At 46.8% G+C, this 21,396-nt stretch overlaps 1 protein-coding gene across 1 annotated transcript; it reads left to right on the top strand.

Moving 5' to 3' along the window:
• The first annotated feature begins 679 nt into the window (after positions 1-679).
• On the top strand, positions 680-16,027 carry LOC139383645 (adenosine receptor A1-like). Its single transcript, XM_071128184.1, has 7 exons — positions 680-865; positions 1,360-1,583; positions 7,202-7,297; positions 7,502-7,661; positions 8,547-8,850; positions 14,839-15,150; positions 15,693-16,027. Exons 1-7 carry the CDS (start codon positions 680-682, stop codon positions 16,025-16,027), a joined length of 1,617 nt encoding a protein of 538 aa, XP_070984285.1.
• The last annotated feature ends 5,369 nt before the right edge of the window (positions 16,028-21,396 follow it).

Raw genomic sequence — 21,396 nt, 5'->3', positions numbered from 1 at the left:
GTCAGAAGACAGCTGAGTGACAGTGGGAGGAGGTGTTTTCAGTCTGTAGACGACAGGTCATCAGAAGACAGCTGAGTGACAGTGGGAGGAGGTGTTTTCAGTCTGTAGACGACAGGTCATCAGAAGACAGCTGAGTGACAGTGGGAGGAGGTGTTTTCAGTCTGTAGACGACAGGTCATCAGAAGACAGCTGAGTGACAGTGGGAGGAGGTGTTTTCAGTCTGTAGACGACAGGTCATCAGAAGACAGCTGAGTGACAGTGGGAGGAGGTGTTTTCAGTCTGTAGACGACAGGTCAGAAGACAGCTGAGTGACAGTGGGAGGAGGTGTTTTCAGTCTGTAGACGACAGGTCAGAAGACAGCTGAGTGACAGTGGGAGGAGGTGTTTTCAGTCTGTAGACGACAGGTCAGAAGACACCTGAGTGACAGTGGGAGGAGGATGGTCTATCTTAACAGTCAGGTACGCAGGTACCATTGTGTCTCAATTCTATCCTCTTTAACATAGCCTAACCTCTTAACCAGCTCTAGGTAAACGTAAATCTGCTAGCTGAAGGAAAAAGTGTCATAATAAAATGATTTGAACATGAACTGTATTTTACTGTGGTGTGTGTGTGTGTGTGTGTGTGTGTGTGTGTGTGTGTTTATTTATTTATTTATTTATCAGCAGGTAGTATTACCAGTATGAACATCAGTACCAGGGATAGTTGTGATGCATTCCAACTCTCCAGTAGCCCCGTCCCCAGTATTACTTGGCCCTACATCGCCGCTGAGCTGCTCATCGCTCTCCTCGCTATCGCTGGGAATTTCCTGGTCTGTCTCGCCGTGAACCGAAACCGGAAGCTACGCACCGTCACCAACTACTTCCTGGTGAGAGGCTGAGAAACGTGTTACACTGTTAAAAAGGTCCCTATGGGAAGAAGGAAGATCAAAAGAGATAGATAGATGACTATGGATGTATAAAACCTGTTTTTAGCATGGGCATTGCCATTCAGGACTCCCACCATTTCAAAGTATTTCAATTCAATTCCTATGGTTGGGAGCGATCAGCCAATGGTCTGAGGATTGTCTTCTTCAAATTGGATTGTTTATGATTAGTAAATGGCTTGACGCCACCTAGTGGCCACAATAAATTAACGACAAGATTTGGTTCAGTACTCCAGCACTGCAGGTGGCAGGTAAATCACCAATATTAGACCCGTACGCTTTTTTTCAAACACGAGATGAAAATGTACTACTCTACAAATATCATGATGGCACACATATTAATATGAGTCCTCTATCAAACTCTGTGGAGAAGATGAGCTAATAGGAACCAAAGAAACTTCAAAAGGAACTTATCTCTCCCCATTCCCCTTTCCCAGGTGTCGCTTTCGGTGGCCGACATCTTTGTGGGCGTGCTGGCGATCCCGTGCGCCGTGTTGACCGACTTGGGCCAGCCGCGCCACAACCTGCCTCTGTGTCTGCTCCTCCTGAGCGTGCTCATCGTGCTAACCCAGAGCTCCATCCTCAGCCTGCTAGCGGTAGCCGCAGAGCGCTACGTGGCCATCCTGCTGCCGCTCCAGTACCAGAGGATCGTGAGCCCCAGGTAGGTCACCCATGTGGATGAGGCTAGTTAGCTGCTGATCATAGGCCACCCAGGTGGGTGAGGCTAGTTAGCTGCTGATCATAGTCCACCCAGGTGAATGTAGACTAGTTAGCTGCTGATCATAGGCCACCCAGGTGGATGAGGCTAGTTAGCTGCTGATCATAGTCCACCCAGGTGAATGTAGACTAGTTAGCTGCTGATCATAGGCCACCCAGGTGGATGAGGCTAGTTAGCTGCTGATCATAGTCCACCCAGGTGAATGTAGACTAGTTAGCTGATCATAGTCCACCCAGGTGAATGTAGACTAGTTAGCTGATCATAGTCCACCCAGGTGGATGTAGACTAGTTAGCTGCTGATCATAGTCCACCCAGCTGGATGTAGACTAGTTAGCTGATCATAGTCCAGCCAGGTGGATGTAGACTAGTTAGCTGCTGATCATAGTCCACCCAGGTGGATGAGGCTAGTTAGCTGCTGATCATAGTCCAGCCAGGTGGATGTAGACTAGTTAGCTGCTGATCATAGTCCACCCAGCTGGATGTAGACTAGTTATCTGCTCATAGTCCACCCAGGAGGATGTAGACTAGTTAGCTGCTGATCATAGTCCACCCAGGTGGATGAGGCTAGTTAGCTGCTGATCATAGTCCACCCAGGTGGATGTAGACTAGTTAGCTGCTGATCATAGTCCACCCAGCTGGATGTAGACTAGTTAGCTGATCATAGTCCACCCAGGTGGATGAGGCTAGTTAGCTGCTGATCATAGTCCAACCAGGTGGATGTAGACTAGTTAGCTGATCATAGTCCACCCAGGAGGATGTAGACTAGTTAGCTGATCATAGTCCAGCCAGGTGAATGAGGCTAGTTAGCTGCTGATCATAGTCCACCTGGGTGGATGTAGACTAGTTAGCTGATCATAGTCCAGCCAGGTGAATGAGGCTAGTTAGCTGCTGATCATAGTCCACCCAGCTGGATGTAGACTAGTTAGCTGATCATAGTCCACCCAGGTGAATGAGGCTAGTTAGCTGCTGATCATAGTCCACCCAGGTGAATGTAGACTAGTTAGCTGATCATAGTCCACCTGGGTGGATGTAGACTAGTTAGCTGATCATAGTCCACCCAGGTGGATGAGACTAGTTAGCTGCGTATCATAGTCCACCCAGGTGGATGTAGACTAGTTAGCTGATCATAGTCCAGCCAGGTGAATGAGGCTAGTTAGCTGCTGATCATAGTCCACCCAGGTGAATGTAGACTAGTTAGCTGCTGATCATAGTCCACCCAGGTGAATGTAGACTAGTTAGCTGCTGATCATAGTCCACCCAGGTGAATGAGGCTAGTTAGCTGCTGATCATAGTCCAGCCAGGTGAATGAGGCTAGTTAGCTGCTGATCATAGTCCACCCAGGTGATTGAGGCTAGTTAGCTGCTGATCATAGTCCAGCCAGGTGAATGAGGCTAGTTAGCTACTGATCATAGTCCACCCAGGTGGATGTAGACTAGTTAGCTGATCATAGTCCACCCAGGTGGATGTAGACTAGTTAGCTGCTGATCATAGGCCACCCAGGTGGATGAGGCTAGTTAGCTGCTGATCATAGTCCACCCAGGTGAATGTAGACTAGTTAGCTGATCATAGTCCACCCAGGTGAATGTAGACTAGTTAGCTGATCATAGTCCACCCAGGTGGATGTAGACTAGTTAGCTGCTGATCATAGTCCACCCAGCTGGATGTAGACTAGTTAGCTGATCATAGTCCAGCCAGGTGGATGTAGACTAGTTAGCTGCTGATCATAGTCCACCCAGGTGGATGAGGCTAGTTAGCTGCTGATCATAGTCCAGCCAGGTGGATGTAGACTAGTTAGCTGCTGATCATAGTCCACCCAGCTGGATGTAGACTAGTTATCTGCTCATAGTCCACCCAGGAGGATGTAGACTAGTTAGCTGCTGATCATAGTCCACCCAGGTGGATGAGGCTAGTTAGCTGCTGATCATAGTCCACCCAGGTGGATGTAGACTAGTTAGCTGCTGATCATAGTCCACCCAGCTGGATGTAGACTAGTTAGCTGATCATAGTCCACCCAGGTGGATGAGGCTAGTTAGCTGCTGATCATAGTCCAACCAGGTGGATGTAGACTAGTTAGCTGATCATAGTCCACCCAGCTGGATGTAGACTAGTTAGCTGATCATAGTCCACCCAGGTGAATGAGGCTAGTTAGCTGCTGATCATAGTCCACCCAGCTGGATGTAGACTAGTTAGCTGATCATAGTCCACCCAGGAGGATGTAGACTAGTTAGCTGATCATAGTCCAGCCAGGTGAATGAGGCTAGTTAGCTGCTGATCATAGTCCACCTGGGTGGATGTAGACTAGTTAGCTGATCATAGTCCAGCCAGGTGAATGAGGCTATTTAGCTGCTGATCATAGTCCACCCAGCTGGATGTAGACTAGTTAGCTGATCATAGTCCACCCAGGTGAATGAGGCTAGTTAGCTGCTGATCATAGTCCACCCAGGTGAATGTAGACTAGTTAGCTGATCATAGTCCACCTGGGTGGATGTAGACTAGTTAGCTGATCATAGTCCACCCAGGTGGATGAGACTAGTTAGCTGCATATCATAGTCCACCCAGGTGGATGTAGACTAGTTAGCTGATCATAGTCCAGCCAGGTGAATGAGGCTAGTTAGCTGCTGATCATAGTCCACCCAGGTGAATGTAGACTAGTTAGCTGCTGATCATAGTCCACCCAGGTGAATGTAGACTAGTTAGCTGATCATAGTCCACCTGGGTGGATGTAGACTAGTTAGCTGATCATAGTCCACCCAGGTGGATGAGACTAGTTAGCTGCATATCATAGTCCACCCAGGTGGATGTAGACTAGTTAGCTGATCATAGTCCAGCCAGGTGAATGAGGCTAGTTAGCTGCTGATCATAGTCCACCCAGGTGAATGTAGACTAGTTAGCTGCTGATCATAGTCCACCCAGGTGAATGTAGACTAGTTAGCTGCTGATCATAGTCCACCCAGGTGAATGAGGCTAGTTAGCTGCTGATCATAGTCCAGCCAGGTGAATGAGGCTAGTTAGCTGCTGATCATAGTCCACCCAGGTGATTGAGGCTAGTTAGCTGCTGATCATAGTCCAGCCAGGTGAATGAGGCTAGTTAGCTACTGATCATAGTCCACCCAGGTGAATGAGGCTAGTTAGCTGCTGATCATAGTCCACCCAGGTGAATGAGGCTAGTTAGCTGCTGATCATAGTCCACCCAGGTGATTGAGGCTAGTTAGCTGCTGATCATAGTCCAGCCAGGTGATTGAGGCTAGTTAGCTGCGTATCATAGTCCAGCCAGGTGAATGAGGCTAGTTAGCTACTGATCATAGTCCAGCCAGGTGATTGAGGCTAGTTAGCTGCTGATCATAGTCCACCCAGGTGAATGAGGCTAGTTAGCTGCTGATCATAGTCCACCCAGGTGATTGAGGCTAGTTAGCTGCTGATCATAGTCCACCCAGGTGAATGAGGCTAGTTAGCTGCTGATCATAGTCCAGCCAGCTGAATGAGGCTAGTTAGCTGCTGATCATAGTCCACCCAGGTGGATGTAGACTAGTTAGCTGATCATAGTCCACCCAGGTGGATGTAGACTAGTTAGCTGATCATAGTCCACCCAGGTGATTGAGGCTAGTTAGCTGCTGATCATAGTCCAGCCAGGTGAATGAGGCTAGTTAGCTGCTGATCATAGTCCACCCAGGTGAATGAGGCTAGTTAGCTGCTGATCATAGTCCACCCAGGTGGATGTAGACTAGTTAGCTGATCATAGTCCACCCAGGTGAATGTAGACTAGTTAGCTGATCATAGTCCAGCCAGGTGAATGAGGCTAGTTAGCTGCTGATCATAGTCCACCCAGGTGAATGAGGCTAGTTAGCTGCTGATCATAGTCCAGCCAGGTGGATGTAGACTAGTTAGCTGATCATAGTCCACCCAGGTGAATGTAGACTAGTTAGCTGATCATAGTCCAGCCAGGTGAATGAGGCTAGTTAGCTGCTGATCATAGTCCAGCCAGGTGAATGAGGCTAGTTAGCTGCTGATCATAGTCCAGCCAGGTGAATGAGGCTAGTTAGCTGCTGATCATAGTCCACCCAGGTGGATGAGGCTAGTTAGCTGCTGATCATAGTCCAGCCAGGTGGATGTAGACTAGTTAGCTGATCATAGTCCACCCAGGTGGATGTAGACTAGTTAGCTGCTGATCATAGTCCACCCAGGTGAATGAGGCTAGTTAGCTGCTGATCATAGTCCAGCCAGGTGGATGTAGACTAGTTAGCTGATCATAGTCCACCCAGGTGGATGTAGACTAGTTAGCTGCTGATCATAGTCCACCCAGGTGAATGAGGCTAGTTAGCTGCTGATCATAGTCCAGCCAGGTGAATGAGGCTAGTTAGCTGCTGATCATAGTCCACCCAGGTGGATGTAGACTAGTTAGCTGATCATAGTCCACCCAGGTGGATGTAGACTAGTTAGCTGATCATAGTCCACCCAGGTGATTGAGGCTAGTTAGCTGCTGATCATAGTCCAGCCAGGTGAATGAGGCTAGTTATCTGCTGATCATAGTCCACCCAGGTGAATGAGGCTAGTTAGCTGCTGATCATAGTCCACCCAGGTGGATGTAGACTAGTTAGCTGATCATAGTCCACCCAGGTGAATGTAGACTAGTTAGCTGATCATAGTCCAGCCAGGTGAATGAGGCTAGTTAGCTGCTGATCATAGTCCACCCAGGTGAATGAGGCTAGTTAGCTGCTGATCATAGTCCAGCCAGGTGGATGTAGACTAGTTAGCTGATCATAGTCCACCCAGGTTAATGTAGACTAGTTAGCTGATCATAGTCCAGCCAGGTGAATGAGGCTAGTTAGCTGCTGATCATAGTCCAGCCAGGTGAATGTAGACTAGTTAGCTGATCATAGTCCAGCCAGGTGAATGAGGCTAGTTAGCTGCTGATCATAGTCCAGCCAGGTGAATGAGGCTAGTTAGCTGCTGATCATAGTCCACCCAGGTGGATGAGGCTAGTTAGCTGCTGATCATAGTCCAGCCAGGTGGATGTAGACTAGTTAGCTGATCATAGTCCACCCAGGTGGATGTAGACTAGTTAGCTGCTGATCATAGTCCACCCAGGTGAATGAGGCTAGTTAGCTGCTGATCATAGTCCAGCCAGGTGGATGTAGACTAGTTAGCTGATCATAGTCCACCCAGGTGGATGTAGACTAGTTAGCTGCTGATCATAGTCCACCCAGGTGAATGTAGACTAGTTAGCTGCTGATCATAGTCCAGCCAGGTGAATGTAGACTAGTTAGCTGCTGATCATAGTCCACCCAGGTGAATGTAGACTAGTTAGCTGCTGATCATAGTCCAGCCAGGTGAATGAGGCTAGTTATCTGCTGATCATAGTCCACCCAGGTGGATGAGGCTAGTTAGCTGCTAACCATGTGTTTTCATGTATGTGTTATGTCCTGCATTGGCCGACACCCAGGACCACATTGGAAATAAATGTTTTTTCGCTTTCATGTGTCATCCTCTGGATTCCGTTTGTACTTTTAAAACGGTATTTAAACCATTCTAATTGTTTTACCCCCAAAATAAAAATCAATCAGGAACGCCCGGCTGGCCCTGATCCTCACCTGGTGTCTGGCCCTATTCTCTGGTTCCATCCCTCTGATGGGCTGGCACGGATCACTGCCACCTTCTGGGTACGTATCATAACATGACATTGTTGAACATTTTAAAATTTGTATTTAAATGTTAATCTTACAATCTGTAACTACCTGGTTGTCACCAGTATATGGTTCACTTGAACTTTCAAATTTAAATTATACGCTAACTAATTTCTATAAAAAAATAATGCTGTATTAAATTAAAATGAAAAGTGTAATCTCTTCACTTTTTATTTTCAGGGCCTGTCTCTTCCCCTGTGTGGTCAATTTGAGTTATATGGTCTACTTCAACTTCTTGGGCTGCGTGCTGGTTCCCCTGGTGGTCATGTTTATCATCTACGGTCACATCTTCCTCACGGTCCGACAGCAGCTCAGACGCATCGCTGCCGGGAGGGGACTAGCCAGACCTGATACCAGGGATGGAGAGAGGGGACCAGCCAGGCCTGATACCACAGATGGAGAGATGGGACCAGCCAGATCTGATACCAGGGATGGAGAGAGTGGACCAGCCAGACCTGATACCAGGGATGGAGAGATGGGACCAGCCAGGCCTGATACCAGGGATGGAGAGATGGGACCAGCCAGGCCTGATATCAGGGATGGAGAGATGGGACCCGCCAGGCCTGATATCAGGGATGGAGAGATGGGACCAGCCAGGCCTGATATCAGGGATGGAGAGAGTGGACCAGCCAGGCCTGATACCAGGGATGGAGAGAGTGGACCAGCCAGGCCTGATACCAGGGATGGAGAGAGTGGACTAGCCAGGCCTGATACCAGGGATGGAGAGAGTGGACCAGCCAGGCCTGATACCAGGGATGGAGAGAGGGGACCAGCCTGGCCTGATACCAGGGAGGGAGAGAGGGGACCAGCCTGGCCTGATACCAGGGATTGTGGGACTGGGGCTGGGAGCAGAGTGGATGACGCTGGGGCTGGAAAGAGGGCTAGGGTTGAGTTTGGGGCTGGAAAGACGACTAGGGTTGAGGCTGGGGCTGGAAAGACGACTAGGGTTGAGGCTGGGGCTGGAAAGAAGGCTAGGGTTGAGGCTGGGGCTGGAAAGAGGGCTAGGGTTGAGGCTGGGGCTGGAAAAAGGGCTAGGGTTGAGGCTGGGGCTGGAAAGAGGGCTAGGGTTGAGGCTTGGGGTGTTAGTGGGGTAGCAGTGTGGGGAGGAGCTGGGAATAAATGGTCAGAGGGTGAGAGTTGGAGTGGAAATGCTGCGGAGATGACTAGCCATGCTAGTGGCTGTGTTAGAACTGATTCTGGGTCTGTGGTAGCCAGCGAATCCAAGTCTGAGTCCAGAGGTCCAATGAAGGACAGGTGTGGGTCCGGCGTCAGCGAGTATAAGCGAGCGGTGCGTATGCGCCGTGAGGTGAGGAAGGCCACCTCTCTGTTCCTGGTGTTGTTCCTGTTTATGCTGTGCTGGCTGCCTCTCCACTTCCTGAACTGTGTTACGTTGATGTGCCCGCGCTGCCACGTGCCCCTGCCCCTCACCCTGGCAGCCATACTGCTGTCCCACGCCAACTCTGCCCTTAACCCGCTGCTCTACGCCTATCGCATGAGGTCCTTCAGACACACACTGAGGGCGCTCTGCTGCACACACACTGCATGATACACACACACACACACACACACTGCATGACACACACTGCATGATACACACACACACACTGCATGATACACACACACACACTGCATGATACACACACACACACACACTGCATGATACACAAACACTGCATGATACACACACACACACACTGCATGATACACACACACACACTGCATGATACACACACACACACACACACACACACTGCATGATACACACACACACTGAGTGCGCTCTGCTACAACACACTGCATGACACGACACTGCTTGACACACACACACACACACACACACTGCATGACACACACACACACACACACTGCATGACAAACACACACTGCATGACACACACACACACACACTGCATGACAAACACACACTGCATGACACACACTGCATGACAAACACACACACACACACACACACTGCATGACACACACACACACACACACACACGCACACTGCATGACACACACACACACACACACTGCATGACACACACACACACACACACACACTGCATGACCCAATATGGGCCCCCGAGTGGCACAGTGGTCTAAGACACTACATCTCAGTAAAAGAGGAGTCACTGCATTACCTGGTTTGAATCCAGGCTGCATCACATCCGGCCGTGATTGGGAGTCTCATAGGGAGGTGCACATTTGCCCCAGCGTCGTCCGGGTTAGGCCGGGCTAGGCCGTCATTGTAAATAACAATTTTTTCTTAACTGACTTGCCTAGTTAAATAAAGGTTCAATAAATAAATAAAATGACACACATACACTTAATGACACACACACACTTATTGACACACACAACATAACAGATATCTCATCCAGAGGATTGTAATGTTTATTTAGCAGACAAACTCTATAGATTATGGCAAATTAAAAGAAAAGAAAATTCTTCCATAACAACAACAACGCTTCATACTTTCTAGTTTCTGTGTCAGTCTCATCAAGTAGTGAAACTAGTTGAATTATTCTGGGTCGGTCAAGTAGTAGTCGCTCGTTGCCATGCCGCCAAAATCCCGTCGTTGTCACAGCTGGTTCTCGATGAGGCTAGTCAAGTAGTAATAAACAAGTAGCACCGCAGACACATTTCCGGCCACCAGATGGTGCTGTTTTACTAAACCCTGAGATAAAATAGATGAAATGAATGATTCTGATAAAACTCACCCTAACCATGAAGTAAAATCACAAAACTGTTAGTAAGAGGCATGTTACGCCACAACTTTTAAAGGAAGGACAACTGTAGGCAGCAGCCTCTCTGAGTTAGTGATGGCTATTTAACAGTCTGATGGCCTTGAGATAGAAGATATTTTTCAGTCTCTTGGTCCCAGCTTTGATGCACCTGTACTGACCTCGCCTTCTGAATGATAGCGGGGTGAACAGGCAGTGGTTTGGATGGTTGTTATCCTTGATGATCTTTTTGGCCTTCCTGTGACATCGGGTGCTGAAGGTGTCCTGGAGGGCAGGTAGTTTTCCCCCGGTGATGCGTTGTGCAGACCGCACCACTCTCTGGAGCCCTGCGGTTGTGGGTGATGCAGTTGCCGTACCAGGCGGTGAGACAGAATGCTCTCAATTGTGCATCTGTTAAAGCTTGTGAGGGTTTTAGGTGACAAGCTAAATTTCTTCAGCCTCCTGAGGTTGAAGAGGTGCTGTTGCGCCTTCTTCACCACACTGTCTGTGTGGGTGGACCATTTCAGTTTGTCAGTGATATGTACGCTGAGGAACTTAAAACTTTCCACCTTCTTCACTGCTGTCCCGTCAATGTGGATAGGGGGTTGTGTTACAGCCTAAATATAAAATGGATTAAAGTGAGATTTTGTGTCACTGGCCTACACACAATACACTATAATGTCAAAGTGGAATTTAGTTTTTAGAAATGTTTACAAACTGTATTAAAAATGAAAAGCTGAAATGTTTTGAGTCCATAAGTATTCAACCCTTTTGTTATGGCAAGCCTAAATCAAATCACATTTATTTATAAAGCCCTTCTTACATCAGCTGATATCTCATAGTGCTGTACAGAAGCCCAGCCTAAAACCCCAAACAGCAAGCAATGCAGGTGTAGAAGCACAAACTAAATAAGTTCAGGAGTAAATATTTGCTTAACAAGTTACATAATAAGTTGCATGGACTCACTCTGTGTACAATAATAGTGTTTAACATGATTTTTGAATGACTACTTCATCTCTGTACCCCACACATACAATTATCTGTAAGGTCCCTCAGTCGAGCAGTGAATTTCAAACAAATGAGGGAGGATTTCTAATGCCTCATTAAGAAGGGCACCTATTGGTAGATGGGTAAAAAAAAAAATCTGACATTGAGTATCCCTTTAATTATGGTGAAGTTATTAATTACACTTTGGATTGTGTATCAATACACCCAGTCACAGGCGTACTTCCTAACTCAGTTGCCGGAGAGGAAGGAAACCGCTCAGGGATTTCACCACGAGGCCAGTTAGAGTTTAATGGCTGTGATAGGAGAAAACTGAGGATGGATCAACAACATTGTAGTTACTCCACAGTACTAACCTGAGTGACAGAGTGAAAAGAAGGAAGCCTGTACAGAATAAAAATATTCCAAAACATGCATCCTGATTGTAATAAGGCATTAAAGTAAAACTGCAAAAAATGTGGCAAAAGAAATTAACTTTATGTCCTGAATACAAAGCGTTATATTTGGGGCAAACACAACACATCACTGAGTACCACCCTTCATATTTTCAAGGATGATGGGGGGCTGCATCATGTTATGAGAATGTTTGTCATCGGCAAGGACTAGGGAGTTTTTTTTAGCATGAAAAGAAACAGAATAGAGCTAAGCACAGGAGAAATCAGAGAGGAAAATCTGGTTCAGTCTGCTTTCCAACAGATACTGTTGTGCACCTTTCAGCAGCACAATAAACTAAAACACAAGGCCAAATATACAGGAGTTGCTTACCAAGAAAACAGTGAATGTTCCTGAGTGGCCCAGTTACATTTTGAACATAAATACTGTCACGCCCTGACCTTAGAGAGCCGTTTTATTTCTCTATTTGGTTAGGTCAGGGTGTGATGTTGGGTGGGCATTCTATGTTCTATTTTCTATGTTTTGTATTTCTATGTTTTGACCGGGTAGGGTTCTCAATCAGGGACAGCTGTCTATCGTTGACTCTGATTGGGAACCATACTTAGGCAGCCCTTTTTCCCACCTGTCTTTGTGGGTAGTTAACTTTGTTTGAGGCATTGTGCCCTGTAAGCTTCACGGTTGTTTGTATTGTTTATTGTTTTTGACGGCGTCATCCTAAATAAAATGAATATTTACTCTCACCACGCTGCGCTTTGGTCCAGTTCTTTCCACGGCCGTGACAATCGGCTTGAAAATCTATGGCCAGATTTGAAAATAGCTGTCTTGCAATGATCAACAACCAACTTGACAGAGCATAAGTAATAAATAAAAAATTGTGTGCGAATATCGTACAATTCAGATGTGCAAAGCTCTTAAAAATGTACCCAGAAAGACTCACAGCTGTAATCGCTACCAAAGGTGACTCAGGGATGTGATTTTTATTTTATTTTCAATGATGTCACTTTTACGCAGGGAGTCGGGAAGCAGGTGCAGAAGGAGAGTTTAATAACAATGATGCAAATTAACAAAATAGAGGATGCGTACTGAACATGAAAACCAGCCAATACTGTCTGATGACTGGGGGTGGGGGGGTGACAGTAACCTGGCCTCTCTCTCCCCCACAGAGGGGAGAGGGGGAGCAGGTGGATGGTTGACCGTTCACACCTATCGTAAATTACAAGTGAGGGACACTTTCTCTCTTTACCCTCCAGTATTGGCTCAAGGAATGTCCCTTTGTCCAAAAAAGTGGATAATGGAACAATAATTCTAACATAAAGAATGTGGTGAATGGTCAGTGGGGAGATGAGGAAAACGAATACAATATTGCTTTTCATTTTGTGATGTCATTAATAACTATATGGATGAAATACTGTAACTTAGAAAGGAAACCCCTTTATCTGCCAATACATTGTGCATAGGATATAAAAAATGATTCAAGCATTTTCCTTAAGATAGGAATGTGATTTTATCAGGTATGAGATAATCCATCTCCTTTGAATTGTTCGTAAGTAAGTAGCCGCGCCCCAAGGTGTCAGACGGACGGACGGAGCCATCCCCTTTGACGAGAATGCATGAAAAGCATTGCCAACGAAAATAACCTTAGATCAGGAAACGTGAGGCGGAGAGCTGCACATTTATTAGAAGGGTTGACGCTTTGAACCTCAACACGAGGTGAGGAAATTAACCCACCTTCCTTTGGACCGGAGAGACGAAGAGCTTCAGCTCATGTCCATCGTGGTCCGAATCGTGAATGCCTACACGAGGAGGAAGAGGCGAGAAGCTCACCTCAGACAATCACTGGTACAGCTGATTAGCTGTTCTCCCATAGAGGCCAGACAACTCAGAAGGAGGACATTGGGACCTCTTGTGGACAATCGGAGCCTTACACCCACAGGAAACCCCACCAAAACCCAAGAAGGATTGTTTCCTAAAGTGATAAACGACGAATGAAGGCCTTTCACACGTAAATACATTCATGATTTCTTCTTCAAATGGGTCGGCGGTTCGTGTGCAAAGTATATAATTAATGGGAGAATAGTTATAGAATGTGTCCACAATAAGTGTCCCTTTTTCTCCCTCTCTCTCTTTTCCCCACCGCGGGCAGTGATCGGTTGAAGAGCATGCATTTAGTTTTACTTGCATTTAAGAGCATTTGGAGGCCACGGAAGGAGAGTTGTATGGCATTGAAGCTCGACTGGAGGTTAGTTAACACAGTGTCCAAAGAAGGGCCAGAAGTATACAGAATGTTGTCGTCTGCGTAGAGGTGGATCAGAGAATTACCAGCAGCAAGAGCGACATCATTGATGTATACAGAGAAAAGAGTCGGCCTGAGATTTGAACCCTGTGGTATCCCCCCAAAGAGACTGCCAGAGGTCCTGACAACAGGCCCTCCGATTTGACACACTGAACTCTGTCTGATAAGTAGTTGGTGAACCAGGCGAGGCAGTCATTTGAGAAACCAAGGCTGTTGAGTCTGGCGATGAGAATTTGGGGATTGATAGAGTCAAAAGCCTTGGCCAGGTCGATGAATACAGCTTCACAGTATTGTCTCTTATCGATGGCGGTTATGATATCGTTTAGGACCTTGAGCGTGGCTAAGGTGCACCCATGACCAGCTCAGAAACCAGATTGCACAGCGGAGAAGGTACAGTGGGATTCGAAAAGGTCGGTGATCTGTTTGTTAACTTGGCTTTCGAAGACTTTAGAAAGACAGGGTAGGATGGATATAGGTCTGTAGCAGTTAGGGTCTAGAGTGTCTCCCCCTTTGAAGAGGGGGATGACCGCGGCAGCTTTCCAATCTTTAGGGATCTCAGACAATACGAAAGAGAGAGGTTGAACAGGCTAGTAATAGGGGTTGCAACAATTTTGGGTGATCATTTTGGAAAGAGAGGGTCCAGATTGTCTAGCCCTGCTGATTTGTAGGTGTCCAGATTTTGCAGCTCTTTCAGAACATCAGCTATCTGGATTTGGGTGAAGGAGAAATGGGGAGGCTTGGGCAAGTTGCTGTGGGGGGTGCAGGGCTATTGACCAGGGTAGGGGTAGCCAGGTGGAAAGCATGGCCAGCCGTAGAAAAATGCTTCTTGAAATTCTCAATTATTGTGGCTTTATCGGTGGTGACAGTGTTTCCTAGCCTCAGTGGGCAGCTGTGAGGAGGCACTCTTATTCTCCATGGACTTTACAGTGTCCCAGAACTTTTTGGAGTTTGTGCTGCAGGATGCACATTTCTGTTTGAAAGAGCTAGCCTTTGCTTTCCTAACTGCCTGTGTATATTGGTTCCTAACTTCCCTGAAAAGTTGCATATCACGGGGGCTGTTTGATGCTAATGCAGAACGCCATAGGATGTTTTTTTACCAGGGATGGAGAGAGTGGACCAGCCAGGCCTGATATCAGGGATGGAGAGATGGGACCAGCCAGGCCTGATATCAGGGATGGAGAGATGGGACCAGCCAGGCCTGATATCAGGGATGGAGAGAGTGGACCAGCCAGGCCTGATACCAGGGATGGAGAGAGTGGACCAGCCAGGCCTGATACCAGGGATGGAGAGAGTGGACCAGCCAGGCCTGATACCAGGGATGGAGAGAGTGGACCAGCCAGGCCTGATACCAGGGATGGAGAGAGTGGACCAGCCAGGCCTGATACCAGGGATGGAGAGAGTGGACCAGCCAGGCCTGATACCAGGGATGGAGAGAGTGGACTAGCCAGGCCTGATACCAGGGATGGAGAGAGTGGACCAGCCAGGCCTGATACCAGGGATGGAGAGAGGGGACCAGCCTGGCCTGATACCAGGGAGGGAGAGAGGGGACCAGCCTGGCCTGATACCAGGGATTGTGGGACTGGGGCTGGGAGCAGAGTGGATGACGCTGGGGCTGGAAAGAGGGCTAGGGTTGAGTTTGGGGCTGGAAAGACGACTAGGGTTGAGGCTGGGGCTGGAAAGACGACTAGGGTTGAGGCTGGGGCTGGAAAGAAGGCTAGGGTTGAGGCTGGGGCTGGAAAGAGGGCTAGGGTTGAGGCTGGGGCTGGAAAAAGGGCTAGGGTTGAGGCTGGGGCTGGAAAGAGGGCTAGGGTTGAGGCTTGGGGTGTTAGTGGGGTAGCAGTGTGGGGAGGAGCTGGGAATAAATGTTCAGAGGGTGAGAGTTGGAGTGGAAATGCTGCAGAGATGACTAGCCATGCTAGTGGCTGTGTTAGAACTGATTCTGGGTCTGTGGTAGCCAGCGAATCCAAGTCTGAGTCCAGAGGTCCAATGAAGGACAGGTGTGGGTCCGGCGTCAGCGAGTATAAGCGAGCGGTGCGTATGCGCCGTGAGGTGAGGAAGGCCACCTCTCTGTTCCTGGTGTTGTTCCTGTTTATGCTGTGCTGGCTGCCTCTCCACTTCCTGAACTGTGTTACGTTGATGTGCCCGCGCTGCCACGTGCCCCTGCCCCTCACCCTGGCAGCCATACTGCTGTCCCACGCCAACTCTGCCCTTAACCCGCTGCTCTACGCCTATCGCATGAGGTCCTTCAGACACACACTGAGGGCGCTCTGCTGCACACACACTGCATGACACACACTGCATGATACACACACACACACACTGCATGATACACACACACACACTGCATGATATACACATACTGCATGATACACAAACACTGCATGATACACACACACACACTGCATGATACACACACACTGCATGATACACACACACACACACACACTGCATGATACACACACACACACACACACACACACTGCATGATATACACACACACACACACACACACACTGCTTGACACACACACACACACACACACACTGCATGACACACACACACACACACACTGCATGACAAACACACACTGCATGACACACACACACACACACTGCATGACAAACACACACTGCATGACACACACACTGCATGACAAACACACACACACACACACACTGCATGACACACACACACACACACACACACGCACACTGCATGACACACACACACACACACACACTGCATGACACACACACACACACACACACACTGCATGACCCAATATGGGCCCCCGAGTGGCACAGTGGTCTAAGACACTACATCTCAGTAAAAGAGGAGTCACTGCATTACCTGGTTTGAATCCAGGCTGCATCACATCCGGCCGTGATTGGGAGTCTCATAGGGAGGTGCACATTTGCCCCAGCGTCGTCCGGGTTTGGCCGGGGTAGGCCGTCATTGTAAATAACAATTTTTTCTTAACTGACTTGCCTAGTTAAATAAAGGTTCAATAAATAAATAAAATGACACACATACACTTAATGACACACACACACTTATTGACACACACAACATAACAGATATCTCATCCAGAGGATTGTAATGTTTATTTAGCAGACAAACTCTATAGATTATGGCAAATTAAAATAAAATTCTTCCATAACAACAACAACGCTTCATACTTTCTAGTTTCTGTGTCAGTCTCATCAAGTAGTGAAACTAGTTGAATTATTCTGGGTCGGTCAAGTAGTAGTCGCTCGTTGCCATGCCGCCAAAATCCCGTCGTTGTCACAGCTGGTTCTCGATGAGGCTAGTCAAGTAGTAATAAACAAGTAGCACCGCAGACACATTTCCGGCCACCAGATGGTGCTGTTTTACTAAACCCTGAGATAAAATAGATGAAATGAATGATTCTGATAAAACTCACCCTAACCATGAAGTAAAATCACAAAACTGTTAGTAAGAGGCATGTTACGCCACAACTTTTAAAGGAAGGACAACTGTAGGCAGCAGCCTCTCTGAGTTAGTGATGGCTATTTAACAGTCTGATGGCCTTGAGATAGAAGATATTTTTCAGTCTCTTGGTCCCAGCTTTGATGCACCTGTACTGACCTCGCCTTCTGAATGATAGCGGGGTGAACAGGCAGTGGTTTGGATGGTTGTTATCCTTGATGATCTTTTTGGCCTTCCTGTGACATCGGGTGCTGAAGGTGTCCTGGAGGGCAGGTAGTTTTCCCCCGGTGATGCGTTGTGCAGACCGCACCACTCTCTGGAGCCCTGCGGTTGTGGGTGATGCAGTTGCCGTACCAGGCGGTGAGACAGAATGCTCTCAATTGTGCATCTGTTAAAGCTTGTGAGGGTTTTAGGTGACAAGCTAAATTTCTTCAGCCTCCTGAGGTTGAAGAGGTGCTGTTGCGCCTTCTTCACCACACTGTCTGTGTGGGTGGACCATTTCAGTTTGTCAGTGATATGTACGCTGAGGAACTTAAAACTTTCCACCTTCTTCACTGCTGTCCCGTCAATGTGGATAGGGGGTTGTGTTACAGCCTAAATATAAAATGGATTAAAGTGAGATTTTGTGTCACTGGCCTACACACAATACACTATAATGTCAAAGTGGAATTTAGTTTTTAGAAATGTTTACAAACTGTATTAAAAATGAAAAGCTGAAATGTTTTGAGTCCATAAGTATTCAACCCTTTTGTTATGGCAAGCCTAAATCAAATCACATTTATTTATAAAGCCCTTCTTACATCAGCTGATATCTCATAGTGCTGTACAGAAGCCCAGCCTAAAACCCCAAACAGCAAGCAATGCAGGTGTAGAAGCACAAACTAAATAAGTTCAGGAGTAAATATTTGCTTAACAAGTTACATAATAAGTTGCATGGACTCACTCTGTGTACAATAATAGTGTTTAACATGATTTTTGAATGACTACTTCATCTCTGTACCCCACACATACAATTATCTGTAAGGTCCCTCAGTCGAGCAGTGAATTTCAAACAAATGAGGGAGGATTTCTAATGCCTCATTAAGAAGGGCACCTATTGGTAGATGGGTAAAAAAAAAAAATCTGACATTGAGTATCCCTTTAATTATGGTGAAGTTATTAATTACACTTTGGATTGTGTATCAATACACCCAGTCACAGGCGTACTTCCTAACTCAGTTGCCGGAGAGGAAGGAAACCGCTCAGGGATTTCACCACGAGGCCAGTTAGAGTTTAATGGCTGTGATAGGATAAAACTGAGGATGGATCAACAACATTGTAGTTACTCCACAGTACTAACCTAAGTGACAGAGTGAAAAAGAGGAAGCCTGTACAGAATAAAAATATTCCAAAACATGCATCCTGATTGTAATAAGGCATTAAAGTAAAACTGCAAAAAATGTGGCAAAAGAAATTAACTTTATGTCCTGAATACAAAGCGTTATATTTGGGGCAAACACAACACATCACTGAGTACCACCCTTCATATTTTCAAGGATGATGGGGGGCTGCATCATGTTATGAGAATGTTTGTCATCGGCAAGGACTAGGGAGTTTTTTTTAGCATGAAAAGAAACAGAATAGAGCTAAGCACAGGAAAAATCAGAGAGGAAAATCTGGTTCAGTCTGCTTTCCAACAGACACTGTTGTGCACCTTTCAGCAGCACAATAAACTAAAACACAAGGCCAAATATACAGGAGTTGCTTACCAAGAAAACAGTGAATGTTCCTGAGTGGCCCAGTTACATTTTGAACATAAATACTGTCACGCCCTGACCTTAGAGAGCCGTTTTATTTATCTATTTGGTTAGGTCAGGGTGTGATGTTGGGTGGGCATTCTATGTTCTATTTTCTATGTTTTGTATTTCTATGTTTTGACCGGGTAGGGTTCTCAATCAGGGACAGCTGTCTATCGTTGACTCTGATTGGGAACCATACTTAGGCAGCCCTTTTTCCCACCTGTCTTTGTGGGTAGTTAACTTTGTTTGAGGCATTGTGCCCTGTAAGCTTCACGGTTGTTTGTATTGTTTATTGTTTTTGACGGCGTCATCCTAAATAAAATGAATATTTACTCTCACCACGCTGCGCTTTGGTCCAGTTCTTTCCACGGCCGTGACAATCGGCTTGAAAATCTATGGCCAGATTTGAAAATAGCTGTCTTGCAATGATCAACAACCAACTTGACAGAGCATAAGTAATAAATAAAAAATTGTGTGCGAATATCGTACAATTCAGATGTGCAAAGCTCTTAAAAATGTACCCAGAAAGACTCACAGCTGTAATCGCTACCAAAGGTGACTCAGGGATGTGATTTTTATTTTATTTTCAATGATCTCACTTTTACGCAGGGAGTCGGGAAGCAGGTGCAGAAGGAGAGTTTAATAACAATGATGCAAATTAACAAAATAGAGGATGCGTACTGAACATGAAAACCAGCCAATACTGTCTGATGACTGGGGGTGGGGGGGTGACAGTAACCTGGCCTCTCTCTCCCCCACAGAGGGGAGAGGGGGAGCAGGTGGATGGTTGGCCGTTCACACCTATCGTAAATTACAAGTGAGGGACACTTTCTCTCTTTACCCTCCAGTATTGGCTCAAGGAATGTCCCTTTGTCCAAAAAAGTGGATAATGGAACAATAATTCTAACATAAAGAATGTGGTGAATGGTCAGTGGGGAGATGAGGAAAACGAATACAATATTGCTTTTCATTTTGTGATGTCATTAATAACTATATGGATGAAATACTGTAACTTAGAAAGGAAACCCCTTTATCTGCCAATACATTGTGCATAGGATATGAAAAATGATTCAAGCATTTTCCTTAAGATAGGAATGTGATTTTATCAGGTATGAGATAATCCATCTCCTTTGAATTGTTCGTAAGTAAGTAGCCGCGCCCCAAGGTGTCAGACGGACGGACGGAGCCATCCCCTTTGACGAGAATGCATGAAAAGCATTGCCAACGAAAATAACCTTAGATCAGGAAACGTGAGGCGGAGAGCTGCACATTTATTAGAAGGGTTGACGCTTTGAACCTCAACACGAGGTGAGGAAATTAACCCACCTTCCTTTGGACCGGAGGGACGAAGAGCTTCAGCTCATGTCCATCGTGGTCCGAATCGTGAATGCCTACACGAGGAGGAAGAGGCGAGAAGCTCACCTCAGACAATCACTGGTACAGCTGATTAGCTGTTCTCCCATAGAGGCCAGACAACTCAGAAGGAGGACATTGGGACCTCTTGTGGACAATCGGAGCCTTACACCCACAGGAAACCCCACCAAACCCCTTTTCGAAGAAGGATTGGTTCCGAAAGTGATAAACGACGAACGAAGGCCTTTCACACGTAAATACATTCATGATTTCTTACACCAAATGGGTTGGCGGTTCGTGTGCAAAGTATATGATTCATGGTAGAATAGTTATAGAATGTGTCCACAATAAGTGTCCCTTTTTCTCCCTCTCTCTTTTCCCCACCGCGGGCAGTGATCGGTTGAAGAGCATGCATTTAGTTTTACTTGCATTTAAGAGCATTTGGAGGCCACGGAAGGAGAGTTGTATGGCATTGAAGCTCATCTGGAGGTTAGTTAACACAGTGTCCAAAGAAGGGCCAGAAGTATACAGAATGTTGTCGTCTGCGTAGAGGTGGATCAGAGAATCTCCAGCAGCAAGAGCGACATCATTGATGTATGCAGAGAAAAGAGTCGGCCTGAGATTTGAACCCTGTGGTATCCCCCCAAAGAGACTGCCAGAGGTCCTGACAACAGGCCCTCCGATTTGACACACTGAACTCTGTCTGAGAAGTAGTTGGTGAACCAGGCGAGGCAGTCATTTGAGAAACCAAGGCTGTTGAGTCTGGCGATGAGAATTTGGGGATTGATAGAGTCAAAAGCCTTGGCCAGGTCGATGAATACAGCTGCACAGTATTGTCTCTTATCGATGGCGGTTATGATATCGTTTAGGACCTTGAGCGTGGCTAAGATGCACCCATGACCAGCTCAGAAACCAGATTGCACAGCGGAGAAGGTACGGTGGGATTCGAAATGGTTTATGATCTGTTTGTTAACTTGGCTTTCGAAGACTTTAGAAAGACAGGGTAGGATGGATATAGGTCTGTAGCAGTTTGGGTCTAGAGTGTCTCCCCTTTGAAGAGGGGGATGACCGCGGCAG

The sequence above is a fragment of the Oncorhynchus clarkii genome, chromosome 25 (genome assembly GCF_045791955.1).
Source record: "Oncorhynchus clarkii lewisi isolate Uvic-CL-2024 chromosome 25, UVic_Ocla_1.0, whole genome shotgun sequence".
In the NCBI taxonomy this organism is placed as follows: Eukaryota; Metazoa; Chordata; class Actinopteri; order Salmoniformes; family Salmonidae; genus Oncorhynchus; species Oncorhynchus clarkii.
The sequence above is the reverse complement of the archived record's forward strand: the minus strand, read 5'-3'. Positions and strand labels throughout refer to the sequence as shown.